The 20,882-nt window shown below is 34.8% G+C and overlaps 1 protein-coding gene across 2 annotated transcripts in view; it reads left to right on the top strand.

The window, feature by feature from the left end:
- LOC120348636 (thyroid hormone receptor beta-like) overlaps positions 1-20,882 on the top strand; it is a 69,759-nt gene that overhangs the window by 17,961 nt on the left and 30,916 nt on the right. The window contains exon 1 of one of the 2 annotated variants that reach the window (XM_039418817.2): positions 18,853-19,627. The exons of the other annotated variant lie outside the window; for it this stretch is intronic. Coding sequence (XP_039274751.2) covers positions 18,919-19,627 — 709 coding nt within the window. The 5' untranslated portion in view covers positions 18,853-18,918. Of the gene's footprint in view, positions 1-18,852; positions 19,628-20,882 lie in introns of those variants that run through there. 2 annotated transcript variants of the gene reach the window in all.

Raw genomic sequence — 20,882 nt, 5'->3', positions numbered from 1 at the left:
GTGCATCGATGCAAAACAATACATAGCACGATTTAGGAAATTGATCAGGTTTTAATAAGCTCTACCACATTAGTCTATGCAAAGGTTGGATATTGCGGTTGAATTAAGCTATCAGGAAAGGGTAACGTGATTGGTATGACTTATTTATTTATGTAAACCATGATTTAAGGCATAGAAAGCGGAAATTGCTTCGATTTAAGTTTTCCTTTTCCGTCGTGGCAAATCTCGTATGAATCCTATCTCAGCTATGGTTTTCGATTTTACGCTTAGGCGCATATAAGTGACTTACGTAATTTTTTTCCCACTTACGTCAAAAAAGATATTTTCTCTTTAGTTTTAATTTATTCATATTATATTTCTGCTAACCGAATCAAAAGTAGTTTAGTAGAATATTTTTTGTTGAAAAGTAATGCAGGTACTACAGGGGGTATTTGTTGAGAATAATTATTAGACAATCAGGTACAAATAGAACGTTTAAATATGTTACTACACCCTACTCCCCAAATTACAGCAAAAGGGTGTAGCTCTTTAGAACCTGGTTACTATGTTCGTCATTATTATTTGTTTTGTTCAATTTTTTTAATCAGTATTGATATTTATCGTTACTGCGCATTTTTACTTTCATTATACGCAACCCGTCCAGGGAAAGTCGTGCACCGCTGACCGTTTTCTGATTAGTTCGACAGTTGTTACAGTAATACTGCCAAAGCTATTTGTATTAGGGGCTACTTAATAGTTTCCCGATCCATTAAACACATCTACCAGACTTGATTCGTTACATAAAATTGAATTAATTATCATGTGGAAAACTAAACACACTTCGTTATTATCCCTCGCCCTTCAAACTTTGTGCTGAAAATCCGTCATTGAGTAATATAAATATCGCCAAAGGGTGGTGGCAATTTTTTTTTTATAAACAATTGTTTTCGTCTATAAATATTAAAGCTTCGTCGCATAGGACTTTTCTCCGAATTGCTAGTATATAACGAAGTTTGCAAACACGCGTTTAGCCGGTCATGAACTTTTTTATTTGTTTATGTTTTTCGGTCCGAGATACTAGTGCGCACCTTATTCGTGATAATTTTCGAAAAGTTGTTAGGTTAAGTCAGTCTGTTGAAGATTAAGTTACACAATGTATAAGCTGAGAGCATGTAACAATGTACAATTAGTAGTGTTGCTATAAAGCACATTTTTGAATGTATGGCAGTTATAGTATACAGATAAAATGGAACGTTAGTTTTGCTGGAATAGAGGAGGATTGAGGATTTGAGTGAAATTTGCTAATATTTATTCTTGATAACGAAAATTATTGGCGCTCCCGTAGTATGTGAACCAGGATGGCGGACATCTGAATGTAGTATGTGTACCAGGTTAGGGTCATGGCATGGCATAATTTTATTCCAATTTTCCTTATTTCAGTTCTATTAAGAGTTCAGGGACTAGCCTATTGACTCCCGTAGTATTTGTATTTGTTATGGCTTAACCCTAACCTGGTACACCTACCACGTTTCGGTGTCCGTCATCTTGGTTCACATACTACATAAGTACCAAATTATTTTGTTTAGCGAGATCTTTATGGATATTGGCCATATCATGAATCTGATTAAATGTCGATTTTTCTTGAACGTCAGGCTATAGTTTTGATATGTAACTATTTGCTTTTGTATTCAGTTGAAACGTTGCTTAGATATTGATTGATCTCAAGCTGCCACAATTGCCTCAATCATGATACTTAATATCACTAGCACAACTGTCCATTCAGAAGTAAAATTTAGTTTCTGATTGCAAATGTAGATTTAATGTAGTTTTTCAGTATCTTATTTTCTCCGTAATACCATAAAGAATAACGTATAAAATATGTATAGTTTCCGGTATTTCTATTTTCCTATCATGATTTTTTTACGTGTAATGATGCGATTAAATTCAAGATAGCATGATTCGATAATATAAATCGATGAAACCAGTAGATATTCCCAAAAAGTAATTATGGACGACATTTTTATTATTATGGACGACACAAATTTTTGTTGGGTGAAAATAATTTTGATACTTATGTGTAAAAAATGTTAGTCTACCAATTAGAATAAAATATTTCGTCTAGAAAATTAGACTCTTCAGCAATTCGTTATTAGATGTTTCAGAATGCTAACCTATGAATCAAACGCAGCATCATTTTCATGTCTAGTAGTAAATAGCCTATTGTTAATAATAACTGAAGCGCACTGACTTTGAAATTCTTGGTTGTGTATATATATTTCAAAAACAAACGAAAAGCAGATTCTCAGTCTTAACTAGCAAACTTCTTCAGGATTATTTAATACCCGTGTGACTGACAAACTTGTGGCTTTTAAAAGCAATGTAGTGGTGAGTTGTTGTACCCAACACAAATCAAATTTACTCGCTTACATGCAACCGATGCGAACACAACCAGGCACGTTTCGAGAGTGAAACACATTTTGATGGACTGTCTTTGTTCATCGGCCGTTTTTGTACTTAAATAACCATGTTTAGTAAAGGTGCTGATAGCTTCTATCGGATCATTAATCGGCGCTCCAAAAGAGTGTGTACCAAGATTATTTACCTTCTTTACATCAAGTTGTGTAAAGGGACTGAAACCTATGAGCCTTGGCTAACACAGACAGGCCCCGAGCTCGTAATAGAACGAAACTGGGAATCGGAATAAAATTATAGACTAACCCCAACTTGGTACATACTGCGGGAGTTAATCTGCCAATCTGCTAGCGTAGGAAGTCTAAGGCTACTAAACCCAGGCGACTTGACAATTTAAAGATGCCCGTACGTAAGAGCATTGTTAGTAGATGTTATTTTGTTATCTTATAAGAAATTTATCGAGACTATTCAGTTACAAGCACTAGCATAGTTGAAGTGGGGAAATCGAAAGTCGAATAAACCTACAGCCACAGTTAAAAATCATCAAACGGCTTTGAGTTTTTCACGTTTAGATTCATGATAAAAATTTCGAACTCACATGTCTTATCAGACCGGTCGTGGGAGGTATAGTAATAGGGTGAAAGAAATCCATCCAGGTTTGTGGTATATTAATGCCTTCTCCTCTTACGGCTTCCGTCGAAATAATGTCTCGTCTTTGAATATTAATAGGTTGTGTAATCTTACCCTGATCTCAGATGAATACTTGGCAACAACTTGAGGTCGCAGTCAGTTTAGGTTAGTCGACCGCCCAACTTTCTTTTCCGGAATATCTCGCCCCCTCTCCACATAAGCGGCATAGTTGAGTTCTTTTTGCTGTAATTCTGTCAGCGTTTTATGGTCAGAGTTCCTCGAACTGAAGCCCTCTGCCCCATTGGGTGACCACGAACGGTTCACTGTGGGCCACGAGCGAAGGCTCACACTAGATATCGTTCGCGATTACTACATTATTTAAAGTAATAGAACTATGATTTGTACAATCCTAGGACTGCAATGCATTTGTTCTTTCGCTTACGTTGGTGGCATTTTTTATTATTAAACGTGGCGTGTAAAATGACAGATGGAAACGATTGAAAGGCACAACTAGATATTTTTTATAGAATAGCAATGCACAAGTGGTGTTGATCGCCTTGGAAAGGGGCCACAGATCATGTATATCACACTTTCATGATCCATACATTTCACTTCATATTTTTGCTTCCATTGTCAAATTTCAGTCAACTTCAATTATTAATAGCAAAGTGTTTATGATGTTTCAAAATAGTGTTCTTCTGAATTAATTATTTTAAGTAGACGTTTTAAAGCCCAATTGTCAACATTTTCGATCCATTTCAAACACATCAACATAATGGGATTTTGGAAGATTTTATGCATTTTGCCACGCCATTCGAAAAATTTATCGTGCTATACTTCTTATGTAGTTTTCTGGCAAGCTGGCGTTTCCCTATGTATCAATTAACATACAGATTATTTATTGACAAACACTGAATCGCGCCAGACAACAAGACTATTAATTTTTTCTTTTACTAAATTTGCATGCAATACGTTTATCGATTCAAGTGATATATTGTCACGCACTTTACATTTTCCTGAAATAACACTGTGGATTTGATTCTAATTATAAATCTGATGCTTTATTCTTTCAATCATATTTATTAGTATGCACAATATGCTATGGGTTTGTAATAGCAAGGTTCATATGAGTCTGACTCCGAATTCTTGAAGCTTGTGCTTGCAGAATGAAGATACGCAATTAAGAAAATATTGTGCTGTATGATTTTAGTTATAGCTCACCTTGGAAGTCCTCAACTGAAAGAAAGATATATTACGCAGATATAGAGATATAGGAATGCGAACTGTAAACGTGGACAGTTTTGCTGAATTTTTGTTGCTGAATTGGGGTGACTGTTGTTGTTAGAAAAAATCGCTTTTCTCTGGACAAATATGTTTCAAAATTTTATCACTTTAAAGATGAACGAAGTCGCATGAAAATACTTTTATTATTTTCTGCAGCCATATGGGACCGAACATTTCACCCAAAAATGTTTCTGTTTTATTTTTATTCATGGGAACACTTTTTATGACGTATGGGAACATTCCGTCACGCTTGTTTGCCTATTTTTTCAGCAAACTCGGTGGACCGGTCCGCGATCTTCGTGGCCAAATATTAAGCATTCATTGCTCTATTTCATGGTGATAAGATGATCCTTGACGCTTACAATGCTTTTGCAAGAAATTCCGGCACTATTTAACAAGCGCCGCATTTTTGTTACCTCTATTTTCCATATATTCTTATTTATTATTGGCTTGCGCGCCAAGAATTAATAACCAATAAAGCTGCCAATGTGTGATTTGTTACATACATTGAAAAGTTTTGTATTTCCATTTGGTTTATAATACAACTTTGTTTGACTTTTATTTGCAAGAATTTAACAATCTGTCTGATATTTAACAGATATGGCATGGTATGTAGTTTACAGGCACCCAAACCAACTCTGGTAGTGACAACGAACAGAAATAACTGCGAAAATGCCAGTCCGTTAAACCAATTTTTTGCTTTGTAATGTTCAATACCCATCATCATGTTTAGCTCCTGTTCTGTCTTGGAGCTATTTTTGTGGTTTGAAAGTACTTAAGCCACATCTTGGTATGAGTGGATCACTTTCGTATACTAAGTTACCAAGTCGAAAGTTAGTGGGATTAATCTGTTTGTGAAGTCTGTCGTAACAGGATTAAGCAAGTGTAACCATTGTAGAAGAAATTTTGTACTTTGTAATAATCTATTCCACTGCTCTGTCGTAGTAATTGTGATAGAAAAAAAGATTGATATCAAAGGCCTAAAGTACTAGTCATTGACCATGGTTTCCCGCTTTCCGCCATTTCGTTGGATCAAGTAAAGGGCGTCGAGAAATTGTGTGAAATCTCTAAAAGAGTACTTTTTTATATTGTAACATTTTCGAGCCATTCAACAAAAAAAATTAAAATATTGTGAACTTGACTTTTTTGGTTTACATCTGTTCAAAAATATATTTTCATCAACAGTGTTGCCTTGTCAACCGACAGGTGAAAGTTATACAGGTATTCTCGAAAAACCGCAGTTTTGAGTCACAACTGAATCGGCGCCGATTTTCGTGGAATGCGATTAATTGAACGTTATTAACGCGAAGGATAAACGCTTACGTAGCGTCGTTAACGACTAGATTCCACTTTCTCGGAATTATAACGCCCTACCATGTGATGTACAAGCAGGTTTTAACTGGAAACTTTGTTCTAGTAGTTTCTTTGCTTCTGTTGGCAAGTTTTGAAAGTTTTACTCGTTTTATTGACCAATTGTGAATGCTGTTGGCCTGTAAAGTGAGGATTTATACTGCTAGTTGAGCTTTGCTTATGATATTTTGCTATGCAGTACTCTATGGAAAACTTCACCCACTGACCTATTCATATGAGGATTGCGGATTTATATTTGCTGCAAGGCTGTCCATTGCTTGTATGTACAAATTAATTTTACTGGCCGGTACAACAATAGTTGCCCAGCATACTTCCTGTGAAATTTTTATTTCAATTTGAAAAAATATTGGGTGCTACTTTATGGTCTTTTCCCCATAGAATGTCCACGCGTTGACTAGGTTATACATATACGGTACGAAGTGCCAGCTGCGAATTTCTTTAAGTAAATCTATCATCAATTCGTCCTTTACCGTGCACACAAAAACGTAACTCTGGTTTTGACATATGACTGTTTACAGTCAATGGTCGTTTCAAAATTCCCATAAGAAATCATTCAGCCAACTAGGCGCTAACTTAATTGAATTAAACACCATGTCATTACTAACTTAAGCTTGTTTTGAAATGGAAGTAACCAACGTTACATAAGTGTTAACAGGGATTAGCGCCTATACAAGATATAGAGACGTCAGGTAATGAGATTCAGGCTTTAAAAAGATGTTTGTCGCGTGGAAAGCAGGGGAGTTGTTTTGCTTGTTAGTTCTAGGCTTGGATAGATTTGGAAATATTTTGCAACCTTTCATTATTGAGTATATATGCTACCCAGAGACATCGGAATATAAGTGTTTTATGAATTTGTCGAAAATGCTAATATATGTTTGTTGTGTCTTGTGAGTAAAACAATATAAATCTACGAGATCCCAGACTACAGTTACCGACTTAATCAGGCCGCGGGACATTGCCCTTACCTTTTCCGATCCTCTAGTGTAGCTGGTAGTAGAACATGGTATAAACGATAACTAAGACAATTTATGTCAATCCGCACAACTAGAATAATCATTTTATATATGTTGAACACGACTGCAATGAGTGGTGGAATAGAGTTGTCTTTCAATGGTCTCATTCTTTATTCGGTGATATTTCGACAACTATTGGGCTAATTGTAACCTTGGTACTTAATCAAGGTTACCGAAATTTCAACATGGTATTTCTACATTCGAACATCGTACTATATACCTATCATTATCTATTGTTCTATCTAGTATCTAGTCTAACCACTTCATTCTATGATATGATTATGTTCGGATTTGAGTCTCAGGATAAGATTCAAAATGGTAATTAAATACGAATTCTAGTTCCTGCTACGAGAACGGGATTTTAATTACAAGTTATCAAATTTTTGTCTTTCGTTCCACGAGAACTATTAATTAAACCATTTCAGTCAGAGCTCTCATAATCAATCGTTATTTTCCAGTTTTGCATGCTATGTATTGTCGTCTTTATATTTAACGTTGGTATCACAATAGGTTGTTTTTTGTTAAGTTGTAGAAGTATCCTGTTTGCTGTAATGTAAATTAATTTCTTTGTTTGTGCGCGGGTCTAATTCACATATAATATCTAGCACTCTGACTGGTTGAAATACAGCCATTTGCATATCTGGATATTATGATTTTTTGAAGCAGTTGTTAAGAAATTGGTAGCTAGTGTGACTAAGCAATGTGCGACTCATTATTTCGAAGTAGATATTGCAAGTCATTGTTTCTTTGTGTTGAGCGAGTTCTCATTCAAAAATCAGCTTTTTTCCTTTTTTAAAAAAGTTGTTTTTCCGTTTTTCAGTGGTTGGAAAATTTTATGACAAATATTAAGAAGATTTTCTCCGCGACAACATAATCCAAGATTACGCTGAGCTTTTGTTTATAACTAACAAAACGATATCACTCATATAGGATTATACTTGTTGCTTAAATTTGGATAACTCTGGATTAAAAACTAATTTCGAAATCAGGTTTTGCTGTAAACACTACTTGTTTTAATTACTCAATAATTTAAGTTTTGTGAGAGCTTGGTGGAAATTCCTAAGAATAGTTGAGAATATACTTGGGGTATGATGAAGCTATTGGAGTGTCGTCTGCTTGTAGATGGTGTAGGTGTGGATTTTGAATGTTTTTTTTTTTTTTTCGATAAATTATATCCATGGAAAATGAAAACGCGATTTGAATTTGAAGCTGTTACTATATTTTCACAGCAGGTATTTTGATACTTAGCATCGATATAAATTTGTTTCTACCATATGCATGAAAGCACGGAATTCACTATCCATACGCAACTATTATATCTCAGTCGCTGTTAATTTACATTCCTTTAGACGTAGGTCATAGTATAAATAGGTGTTTTTACAACCCATTCGAAATACATATTCAAATTATCATTATTATTATTAATGAAATTCAAGCCAAATTAAACACAATTTATACCATTTCAGTGATCATAACAACCAAGTGTGTAGTCGAAATAATTTTGCATAATAATATTATTGTTACTCAATTTTCATTGTTTCTTTTCATTTCGAAAAGTATCTGTACTCGATTGCCCCGCGAGCCAGTCATTGTTATAAAACCTTTGCATATGGTAGTACTACTCATCACAGGCCCTTGATAGAGTACTGCTTTGTGAGCATAGACTTTTGGCCCACCCGTGGTCAGTACTTATAAAAAAGAACTTCAGAATGAGTAAAATTCGTGTCGTGGAAAGTTATTTTCAATCGCATCTGACTTCTATCCTAATTATGATTTAGAATTGATCTTTTTCTATTTTGTGTTTATGTACTGTGATTAGTCATTTAGCTGGCACGAATATTTGAAACAGGACATATAAAGCAAGACCGTACGGTAGGAACGTCATGATGTTCGTTTCTAATCATTATATTATTCATCTTAGAAATTAATTTACTTAAGATATCCTAATTGTTCAAAATTCTAGTAATTTCTTGACAGCTTCATTAGGATATATTATAGCCAAAGGGGGTATTTCGTGTAGAGTTAGGAGTGAAATGAATTGCGTCGTACTTCAGACCAGGGTTGTTATAGCATCGCTGAAATATTTACATACTTTCAGGAAAGAAAATTCTAGAATGAAATGTACGGCAAGGATTTTTAACGGCGACTATCATAGTGGAATATAACTTATCTGTTATTGGGGTTTACAGTTGTGTCTCGTACCGAAAATCAGAAATATTATTTATTATTCAGTTTGTTTTTACCTGATTTGTTTTTACGATTATATCTTTAGATTTTTCTATTTTATATCACTTTCATTCAAATCTTAATAATTTTCATCCATCAGAATACAGAATGTTCATAAAGTCCCGTTACCCGTTCCAATTTTGTTATGAAGTCAGTTCTCGCTATATCTTAACCGGGTGTTTTTTTTATTTTAAACAGTGTTTATTTAAGTTTTTACTACGATAAATGGTATCGAAAAATTTCTTTTCAACATGAAAAAATGCATGACTTTATGAACACCTTGAACTTGTTTTTGTCTATAATTAATTGTGAGGAGGCCTCGTTTCCAGACAGAAAAACATCCAGATATGTTCCAGGAATTTATTGATTTGTGTGTTAAGGAGTAATGTATAACAAAATGATATCATTTGTCGCATGCATTTTAATTGTAGACTTCATGATCACGTTGCTGAGACAATCCTACAGAAATGCGTCACGATTTATGAAGGATTTTATGTTGAATTTCAGACAATCCAATATACGCCAATATACGGAGTGTCCATAAAGTTCCTTAAATGTTTCAATAAAGTTTTGTGTTATGAAGTCAGTTCTCATTATATCTTAACCAAGTTTGTTGTTTTTAATCAGTGTTGTTGCATAATTTTTTAGTCAAAAAGGTAACGGAAACGTAATGTTTTTGTGATTCAATGAAACTGAGATGGTATATAGAAAATTACTCAATTCTACGAAAATCGCATATTTGCTCGCTAAAATTTCAAAATCCCTATTTCCATTTCTCCTTTTTTTTTAATTATATCATTCTGAGTACTGAAAGCCTTACTTAGTTTTTGTAGCCTTTCGGTCGCCCCATTTCTTTGCGGGGTTTCTCTTTGTTTATTATACCTAGTGCTTTACCGCCAACAAGCAATAATGTTCTATTTTCTGCAATTCCATTGCGCTATACGCACAAATAACTACGTATTTTGTTTCAAAGTATTATGACGTAAGAAAGCTATTAGCTCCCTCACCTGGGCCTTGAAAACAAATAGGTCATGTACCTATTCATGCGTGTCCTGGCGCCAAAAAAGGGCTTTGAGTCTGTTTTTGTCTTTATAAATTGTATCTGATAATGTTTTAGGTTTCTACTAAACAAATTGGTGTTCTGTTATTATATTAATAACAATAAATTCTTTTCGTTATATCTTCTTTTGATAAAATTTTGCTTAGTTTTGTCTATTTTTGCATTAATTGCGAGCGATAACCTAATTGTTTTTTTTTTGGCTGGGCAAAAGTTACATACATTTATCAAATCTATTTTAATAAAGTTTGCTATTTTTGAAAATGTCGCCTCAAATGTATCTATTTTTGGAATCGTTTTGTATTTTACGTCATTTTTGGCTTTTTCAGGTATGCTTACTCTGCAAGCCAGACCCTGTATCGCGAGTGGAATTCGCTTTTTTCTAAATCCCATGTTCATGTGGAAATAAGATAAAAGATCGGATGGTTTTGACTGCTCAGATCTATCTCCTAAAATATTGGTTTGAGTAGAGACTATATGATTACAAAATTTGTTTTTCGAAGCTGAATATTTTGAGCATTGTGGTCGGCTTTAATTTGATAAATTATCGTGAAAAATATTTTCAACTTGCTTTATATCGGAGCATGTTACTCCGAGTTTGAACGATATGGTAAATTCAATCCTTACGGTCTGAATCGAAGCATCCTTCTGAAAGTTTGGAATATAAGAAGTTGCTTTTTGTGCTCATATGAGTCGTGAAATAAGTACATTTTCTCTGTAGTAAATAATACATCGCACAGGTTTCAATCGCTAAAAGAGCATTCGTGTAAACTTCGGATAAGGCCGTCCTTCTGACGTCGGGCGTGCAGCACAACACGGTGTTTGACACATCGTTTGCGGTTCGCTAGGATTCTGCAAACCCAGAAAGCGATGGTATGCTGGTGTTCGCTAGACGACCCCAACTGTTAGCCTGAAAAACAATTCTTCGTACGTGCTTTAATAAACAAAACAGGAAAAAATGGTCCCCGTCGTTTCGGATGAATAGTTGCGAATAGTAACTATTTTATCCAGCAAGTCAAACCCCGTGGAGCAAAACATACGCGGGCATTGGCGTCAGTGCGGGTGTGGGTAATTAATACTGAACTAAGCCTCATTTCGTCTTATAAAGATAATAGAATAGCTTCAATTTTGATTTGAAAATTCAATTCGTTATGGAAGTCCGAAGACGCCCAATTAATACCCGTTCAGTGATTGGATGAAAATTCATCTCAGACCAGAAGGCAGGCTTTCGTTTAGTAGATACCTTAGCTAGCCGAGGCTATAATTAGACAAACGTCGGAATGTTTTCGTAGAGCATAAAACAGTAAGCCACAGAAAGGGAGTGTTTTTCAGCATTGAAGTTATTTATTTTCCCTTTCATAAGATTTATCGCCCTGGTTGAGCTTTTGCCTAGCATAATGAACTAACTGGAAATTATTGATAGTTTAGAAAAAAAGAGTCCGGTACAAATACTTGCACAACAGTATAGTCAGTTAAAAAGGTTCGTTAGCGTGTTAGATTGATATGCAAGAAGTTCGTTATGGGAAGGGAGTTGTTGGTTGTTTGACTTATACGACGAAATTGTTATTGTCTTTGAATCTTAGAAATATCTGGGTTACATTCGTTAATAAAATTTGCATTTCACAATTTACCAAAATCGTTAAAAAAAAGGTGACAAAAATGAAGTAATCAATGCACAGTACATCGATGTACACTAGTGCTTCACTAGTTCAAACGGCTTAGATAAGTTTAGGGGTATTTTTATGATTAGAAGTTAGCGGAATTTTTACTTGTCATCGCATCCTACGTCAAACTTTAAATACCCCCTTCAGAAAAGCGTTTTAATACGGGTTGAACTCTGATTTTTTGACCACAATTCTTTGTCAAGTGTCTATATTAACTTCAACTAGTCAGAAATATCGTTCGCACTTAGCTAAGCAGTTTCAATCCGATTATATCGTTTGGGTCATCGAGTATGGCAATATTAGAAAACCTTTCTATTTGTGTGTGTGGCATGTGGGAGTTTTTATGTATGTAATATGGTTTTTGTATTTACTATAGTTTATCGATAAAATAATTTCTAAATAGAGTTTTTGACAAACTAATAAGTTAAGAAAAGCCCTTACTATTTCATCTCTTAATCAGCAGCATCTATACAGCTCTTTTACTAGACTAGACGTTATTTTGGTTATGATCAAATCCAAGATATAGACTCTGTTATAGTAACACGTACTTTAGCGCAATTAGCTATCGTCTGTCCTTCGAAAACTTGATCCTAAGCAGTCTATATTTGTGGACATGGTGTGTTAAGACCTGAGAAGTTTTGAGTTTTCGGTGCGTTAATAGTCACTCTGTAGTTTGACCCTTTGAAATTCATAAATTAAACGAGAAAGAGAGAGCATTGCTCCCTCTACGCTAAGACTTACCTGAGCACCTAGTTTGCTTGGAAGATCAGCAGACAAACTTGATGGAATAAAGTGGTCAAAGATTTCATAAAAAGTGTTCTCATGAATTGAAAAAAGCTGTAAATTTTCGAGTGAAAATATCGGGTCTGATAAAATTCGAAGCAAATTGAAAAAAGGTAAATAGCCTTCCAATGACTTCAATCATCTTTAAGTACTGAAACTTTGAAAGCGATTGGTCCATTTGTTGCAGAGAAATGCACATTTTTCGAAATAATCTAATTACCCCAGCAACAACGTCAATTTAGCAAAGAGATCCACATGTATAGTTCGTGCCTAATAAATTCCTGGTAACAATTTGTATGGTCTAGTTTGACCGGGGATCAAAATCTATTAGTGTAATAAATATCATGTTCATTCATCGTAGGTCCGATATTCACGGGCGTTCTAACATTGAACGCAGGAAACGTCTATTTTTGTACGCCTTTGTTCAAAGCAGTTTTCACGATGAATAATTATTATATTTAACACCAGAAGGAAGTCACATTAATTTGAATTGGCGGTATTATTAATTATAGTAATCGCTCATATAATTCATTACGGATTACATAAATTGAAACCGCGACTTTTCTTAGAAATAGACCTAATTTGTCTTTGACGTTGAGGTATTATTTAGGATGTGATAAAGTCGTTACAAATTGTATCGTGCGATCGATTGGGATTCTGCTGCGGTACCAACTGTCTCCGATGCTTTTGTGCTAATAAATCCGTATGCATATAATGCAAGAGTGAATTGGACTATTATAAGTGATTCGAGTGTCTTTCTGCACATTAACCAACACTTAAAAATTTACGGTGTTTGCGTTCGACGTATAGATACGTGACGTCAATTATCACGTGCCCTTGATTGATTTAAAATTTACGAAGACTGCCGAGTAAATATTATTGTTATTCCGTTTTTTCAATGTGTTTATACTTCTGGTTTGAGTCACAAATTAAAAATTCATGGTTTCCGCCGCACTAAAGTGTCAAAACATTGTTGCTTCTACTTCCGAACTGTCTTTTAGGGTTTTTACGCCAAATAAATCAAGAAAATAGTAAAATAAACTGCAAATGTTTTTATGATAATGGCAAATAATTTGCACTAAGTTATAATCCAGATGTAGCGATGCAGATGCAACGAACTAGATTCAAAAAGCTTCGTATTTCAATGAAGCATTTGGCACAAATCGTGATTTTAACGCAACAAATGACAAAATGTACCGTCAATGATATATATTACTATAAAAAGTCAAAAATATTTTTTTTTACGAATATTATTTTGTCTTCTGTTGTATATATTGTTTATTCCGGATCGGTTTTGAGGATGACATCGTGATATATACATATATATTTCTAAAAAATAAAAATTTAATTTTTAATAACTCTTTGAAATTTTTTGTAAATATTGTCAACTCCTGACTGGTGTGGGGTCTTTTGCACTGGGATCATCGTGAATTGCCAAAAAAAATGTAGGCGACCTGATTTATACTATTCATCATTTGACTATTCCTATTCTCAATTCATGCAAAATTCTCTCGATATTATTGTACTTTATCATTGTAGCTTCGTACTAATGAACAGGGCTTTGTTCGCAGTGTAAAAGTAAAAACGATCAAAAAATGTGAATTTTTATGAAAGTTTTCTTTTAATTATAATTAATAGTAATATATATCTTGGTACCGCAAAAAGGAAATGGCGAACGGAGACATTATGGACATATTACCAAAGCACATTCAGATGTAAATTTGGCTTATTATTTTACTGGCTGGACGCTATATTCTCATGCCACGCCAGCTAACCACTTGTCATAAGTAAAAATTTTAGGGCCGGGGACATTTGATCCTTATCTGTCAATGACTGATTCGTGCACATTTGAGTATGAAACCACATATACATGTATCAGTCTGCATTTCTAAACGTTGCCAAAATGCTTGACGGCAAATGGCAGACTGCTGATATCCGTTTCCCGTCGGCAACTAATAGTCTTGGCCCGTAATGCATTCACGTTCGGTTTTGTTTTAATTTGAATGGCCATTAGTCATGGCGATTGTGATCATTGAGTTTTGATCTGCAATCAATAAGATTTTCTTTGACTTGCAGTAGTGTTGGCTTATTGTTAAACTAGACATATGTTAGCGTTTTAACTTGTAACTCGGAATACGGTGTTTGTAATGGAATTGTAAGTCAGGCTGGTTTCAGCGTTTGGGCTTCATAAACAAGTTATTACTGGGATCAAGGTTTTGACCCGCATCAGCCTTCTGAAAGCAAGTCAACTTGCCAATGTCGATTGGGTTTTTCTTTATTTCCCAGCATTTGTGTATGTATACTCGTACGTACCGGTAAGTTATGAATTGAAATTGTTCAACCATATTGTCTTCTTACAAACTGTGTTTTATCGTTTTTTCCGAATGAGGCTCGTATTTTACATAATTGGACACCGTAATCACTATTCTAAGCCTGAAAGATATCAAAGTCGGTTCTAAACAAATTACAAGTTCCGAAAATCCGTGTTTTTCAGTTCCCCAGTGAAAAAACATTTTCGTTGAAGCAAAAGCGTCGCAGATTTCAAAATAGATAATACAAATTGAATTCATTTTCGTTCCAATTAAGAAAGTTAATGGACCCATGTTTGGTCATAGTTAAATTTGGACCCCTAATGATGGCGTTGGATGAAAGCGATCTCACTTAACGCTAAGGTACCCTCACCCCGAACCCGACTAACGTAATTACTAATTGGATGAGGTATTTGCTAATAAAAACAATACATCTTAAAAGTAGAATGAAAAATGGAGACCGCTTTTTATGCATCGTCCTGGCCGCCACATGATCGGATCAGTGTTGGTAATTTGTTGTGATCTACCTGTCTACCTGACGTGTTTGTAATGGACTGTTGGGTTTACGAGTTTTTTTCGGCAAAGGAATTCGGCGGTCATGTATTATACCCTTATGGAAGCGCCCTTTGTTAAAACCTATATATTTTATTATTACTCAATACTCAGTATTTTTCGAGTTTTGCATATTTCTCTGAAAAACATTCTAGAATTTTTTGACTTTACTTATGTATATACTTTTCATACTTCAATATTCTATTCTACTACCTTATCCACTTCGTGATATAGCATTAATGATGACACATATGTCGCCGCATAAATTAGCTTCGTCACATTTTTCAGAAATGAAACTTTTTTATCTTCTGTCTTAGAACTGGGGCCATCTTTTGTTCTGGTTTTCAAAGCTATACCTGTTTTGAATTTTATTCTTGGTAGTGTCTTATGACTCTTATGTCAATTTTTAGGTTTAGCTGTAGAGCTAGAAAAATGATAAAAAGAGATTTTAAAAATATGACATAAAAAATTGTTCCACTGTGACAATATATGAATATAGATTGGGAATTATCCCTCAATCATGGTCGTGATCCAAAATAGCAGTTATTAAATTTGTCATTGGTTTTGGCTCCGTTTATTTTTGTAAATATTGTCTTTTCCAGACTGATTTTTGATGATATTTCATTAATTGCGTCGTGATTTGCTAAAAATATAGGCGACTGTGGTGTTCTAAATATAAACGATTTTTGCCTTGTGATATATCAATGCACAATGAATGTTGAATTATATACAGAATACGTATAAGCAATACCAATTAATATATAAGTAATATATATCACATTGGTCTCCAATCCTGTCTTGGATGAAAAAAATAAATCAGAAAGTTATGGTGACGCAATAACAAAATAAGTTCCAAATTTCGAAATCAATGCTTTTACGAATTCAAGTTTTTTTTTAAGAATTCTAAATTAATGCTTTGTTGTTGTTTTATGTAAAATTTGTCATTTTCGTTCGTTCCAAAGTCATAATTTATACATAATTTTATAGAAAACAAATCATTTTGCTTTTAAATAAATTCCATTTGGATTATTGGAATAAATCCAAAATTAAGAGACCATCAGAATACGCCGGCCATTTGGATATTTATTTTATTTTATGATAGTTGTCCGGTACCGTCTTTATGACTAGATTTTTCTTTCGGTATTTACCCCAATCCTTTGTTAATCCTACCTCTTTATTTCTAAGTTTTATTGTCGTTTCCCGAAACGATATCGTATTCCGTTTCTGCGATTAGAAAAACAAAAACCGCGTTTATAATGACTCATTACTTGCTTACAAAGCATTCACAGGCTCCTACTTTTAAAATTTATCCAAAATTATGCTTGATTTATATACATATCTTAATTTGGCCAAGTATGATAAGTCCAACTCTCAATAGTGGCATCGTTGTCGCCAGTCCGTGACCATTCCCTACTTAAAAAAACTTCGTATTCGTAATTTTTAGACATCGAAAAATACTAAGCGTTTGTCCAGATATCTGACTGGACATTCTATGCGTCATTTCACGATCTGTTCAAGTTTTAAGTAAAGCTGTTTATTATTGGTTTTCTGTATTTTTCACGAAACAAAATTCATGTATTTAACTCAAAAACACGATTTTTGGAATTGTTTACATGACGACATATCCGTGACTGGACCCAATGGCGTCTGACGTCCAGTGGCATTGATGATAATTAGCGCGAAAGTGGAATCGAAACTGGACAAACAGTGTAATAGTGTAAATTAAGAAGTAATAATGTGTTTATATTTTTCATCATCTCCAACGTAATAAATAGTAAAATAAAGCAAGATTTTTAATTAAGATTTCACCATAGGCATGCTTTACTGTTCCGACCCCGAATTGAATATTATGGATATATTACGTCACTTGTATTTGTAACTTACACGCGTTTAATGCTAACATGCCCATTGAGTGTGAGCAATGCGCCCCTTCAGAACGCTCCAACATTATCACCATATCACGATTGGATCTTTTGATTGATATTTAGTCATCTATGTACCAGCCCAGGGGGTACACACGTCGATAAATCGCTCTTCAGCGAATTCTTATTCCGCCATTATTCGCTTTTGGAACAAAATTATGTTGATGGGTATTTGACCTACTGACGAACAATGGTCATCACTCATTCCTGATTTGCTAACAAAAACAAAATAAGGCTCTTGGTCACGTGGGGGTGTCGAAGCGTCACCATTACGCTTACAGACATTTAAGTGTACGTAACACTACAGCTAGCGATCGTCGATGGTTGTTGTTTTATTGCCTGACAGTTTGCATGTTAACAAAGCTCATGTGGGTCTGTGTAGCAAGGTTTACTATTCAATTGAAAAGACGAGGTTTTCGTGATCAATACGGTAGTTTAGCGGACTTAATGAAATTTTAAACTTTCTAAGCTTACAGCATAGCAGTATCTTAGTTTTGAGTTACTGTATACCCGTATACCATATTAAAGCGACAGTTTAGGAATATGTTATGTTTTGAATGCACAGGGCCTCAGATTTATACATGGTATATATAAAGAACGAAAAAAAAATATATTTTTTCAAGTTTTAGTCATGACGTCCATGCATTATTAAATTACAACCCGTAATAGGATATTGCTAAATTCCCATTTTGTTGCCGATTATTGAAATTTTCGCCTCAATTTCCCTCGATCATTATAAAGCGGAAATTTCGATCCTGTTTCGATCTTGTTTAAATAAACTGAGCAATTATTCTTAATTTCCTTCCTCAGACGTAGACTCGATTAACCATGTCAGATTTGGATATTGCTTTGATTATTAACTTCAAGTTGTGATGTCCGTAGATAAGTACTTGTCTACCGTTTACTTTGAATAAAAATAATTTAAATTGAACATATTGGTTCTCTGAGGTACTCCCGTACCAGGTTAGGTTTGGCCATAATTTTATTCTGAGTTAGGCCATAATTTTATTTTGATTTTCCTTATTTTGGTTCTATTACGAGTTCGGGACTGTTTGTGTTGGTCAAGTGAATATACCAATTGCCCATAGGTTTCAGTCCCTTTACACAACTTGATGTAAAGTAGGCGAACAAATTTAGTTACTTCCATATTGGTACACACACTTTCTTAATCCTATTTGTAATATGGTGCGACTAAATCTTTTCTCAATATACTTAATCATGTGCCAAAATGAAAGTTGTATACCACTTAAATTTGTTTCTTGACAAAATTACGTTTAAGTGTGACTGCTATAAAACTATTATTGTATGTTTTGGTGGCGAAAAAAAGACTTTCTATAAGCTGTGGAGTGAATTTCATAGCCTTGTCAAGACAAACCAATAATTTTATAAATTGTGAAATCTCTTTAAAGTGGCGTAATTCAAATATGTTTTTATCGAGACGGTGGTCGTCTCTTAGATTATCTTATCAGTGTGTTACCCACTGTATTACCCACTGAATTATTAAATCTGGCTCATTTTGTCGTCAGGTTTTGCTTTCGTTCAAATTTGATGGTAATATGAAATACAAAAAGAAGGAACACATTTTGCATTTGCTACTCGGATAAATGTAATTGTATATCATGCATCCATTTGTTCAAAATTGTCTTTTATTCTATTTCCAATCCTAGTTTTCTAAAGCTATTATTCTTGCCAAACACACATTCTCTCAATACCATTATGACGCATTGTCTTGATCCTGACGTCATAGACTTGAGGTCATTGGAAATCGGCGGTGGCGGAACAACCATGAATGCGACGTATGGCATGCCGCAAAATGGAGGCCAATATACCACCCCAAGGCCTAGTAACGAGGAGGCGATGATGCAATATAGCCACATACCACACGGCATCATGCCTCAATCCAACGTGCCAAAAATGAATCCATATACTGCAGCACAGAGTATGCCGATCAATGGAGCAGCCCACCATATGTCTGGTGGATATGGGAATCCGATGCAAAGCCATAATGGAGCAATGGAACCACAATACAGTGCCCCACACATTAAATCTGAATTTGGGCATCAATACCCTTTTAATCAACGCCCTATGGACACCACGTCTTACCCAACTAACCCATATCCGCAACAGGTACCGCCAACTAGCGCACCGGCGGCCCCACCGAATGGAAAACCGCCTTCGTTTGACTTTTCGAAGTTCGCGATGATGCCTGCTAAAGCTATTGATAGTATATATGCCAAATTGTACCCCACTTACAAACCGGCACCACAGCAAATGCCCCCTACCCTTCCAGACGGAAACTACACGATCCCAAGCCCAGTGGGGTACAGCAAACATCAAAATGGATACGGACTTCCCTTGGATATGCTTTCGGAGAATTCATATATGCAACAGGGAAATCCACAGAATGATTTCCCGGGATACAGAGGTAGGAAGTCGATGAAAACAATACATACATTGTAAAAAAGCGGCGAACAACAGCTATGATCATGTTCAATAATTTAGTTATCTTTTTAGCTATTTGAGTAGATCTTTGTAGGGGAATAAGGATGAAATGTAATACCAACATTTGCAGTTATTTGAAACAACATGTTTTGCATTATACTGTTACCCGCTGTGTTTTATCCATTACTATGTATCCACAGCTCGCCATTGTTTTTATACTTAAATTAACTACAGTCAACGTTTCTGTCTCATTATTTACCAGCCCTACCGTGTTTAAATATAAATGTATAACCATTGCTTATTTTGCCCTGACGCGAATCCATCATTACAGAAGTACGGTGTTATTCTTGTGGCTTTCAAGTGCCCTCAACAGACATGTATTGACAAGCAAGCCCATCCTTAATATAAACAATCTTAGGCTGGGTGCATCGCTTCATCTTTTATCTAAATATTACCAGTCAAGTATAATACATGAAACGTTATCTGCTCTTATCTGTGGACCTTGCATAAAAAAGATAAATGTATGTAAATGACAGTAACACCTGTCACAAGAATCGGACACCACTCCCCTAGTTTTGAAACACCACGGATGCGACATTGCCCATTATCTCTTATAATTATACGATATACTCCATGGACATTGCAATCACATGCACGCCAGTTGATTTAATCTAGCTTATCAAATATACTATAGCTTGTATGTCTTTTGGGTTAATTCTGATTCACAATTGTAGTATTTTGATAAAATAAAAAAATAAAAATTCGTAGGATTTTGAGTCCGATTGCTATATACAGTCGGATGATTGTACTTATATATAGAGCATCGTTTTATTTTCACTAAATGATATTAATAGTAGATTTGGTTATAAGCCAACTTACTTATCAAATACTAAAATCTAAATCATAATAAACTGATGATTCCCGTCACACCTTGTAAGCTATTTTTAAGCTCAATATGTTATTGTTGAGGTTTTGGGAGTTGAAATTGTAATTTTTCTGATATTTTCTGAAACGGAGCCTTGTTTTGATTTCATAATATTGCGAAATTCCATGCAATCAAAACGCCTATAAATATCCGTCAGGATTCACGACACAAAGTATATATACAAACCCAGAACATGGCATAAATTCTATTTTATTTGCTTACTTTACCCATTTGCTTCAAAAATATACTATCCTAACTCGGAACAGTTAGATAAGTATAGCAAATTGGTACAAATATTCATTCTAAAATTGGA

This window comes from Styela clava, chromosome 1 (genome assembly GCF_964204865.1).
Source record: "Styela clava chromosome 1, kaStyClav1.hap1.2, whole genome shotgun sequence".
NCBI lineage: Eukaryota > Metazoa > Chordata > Ascidiacea > Stolidobranchia > Styelidae > Styela > Styela clava.
Note: the sequence above shows the minus strand (reverse complement) of the source record. Positions and strands in the feature narration are given on the sequence as shown.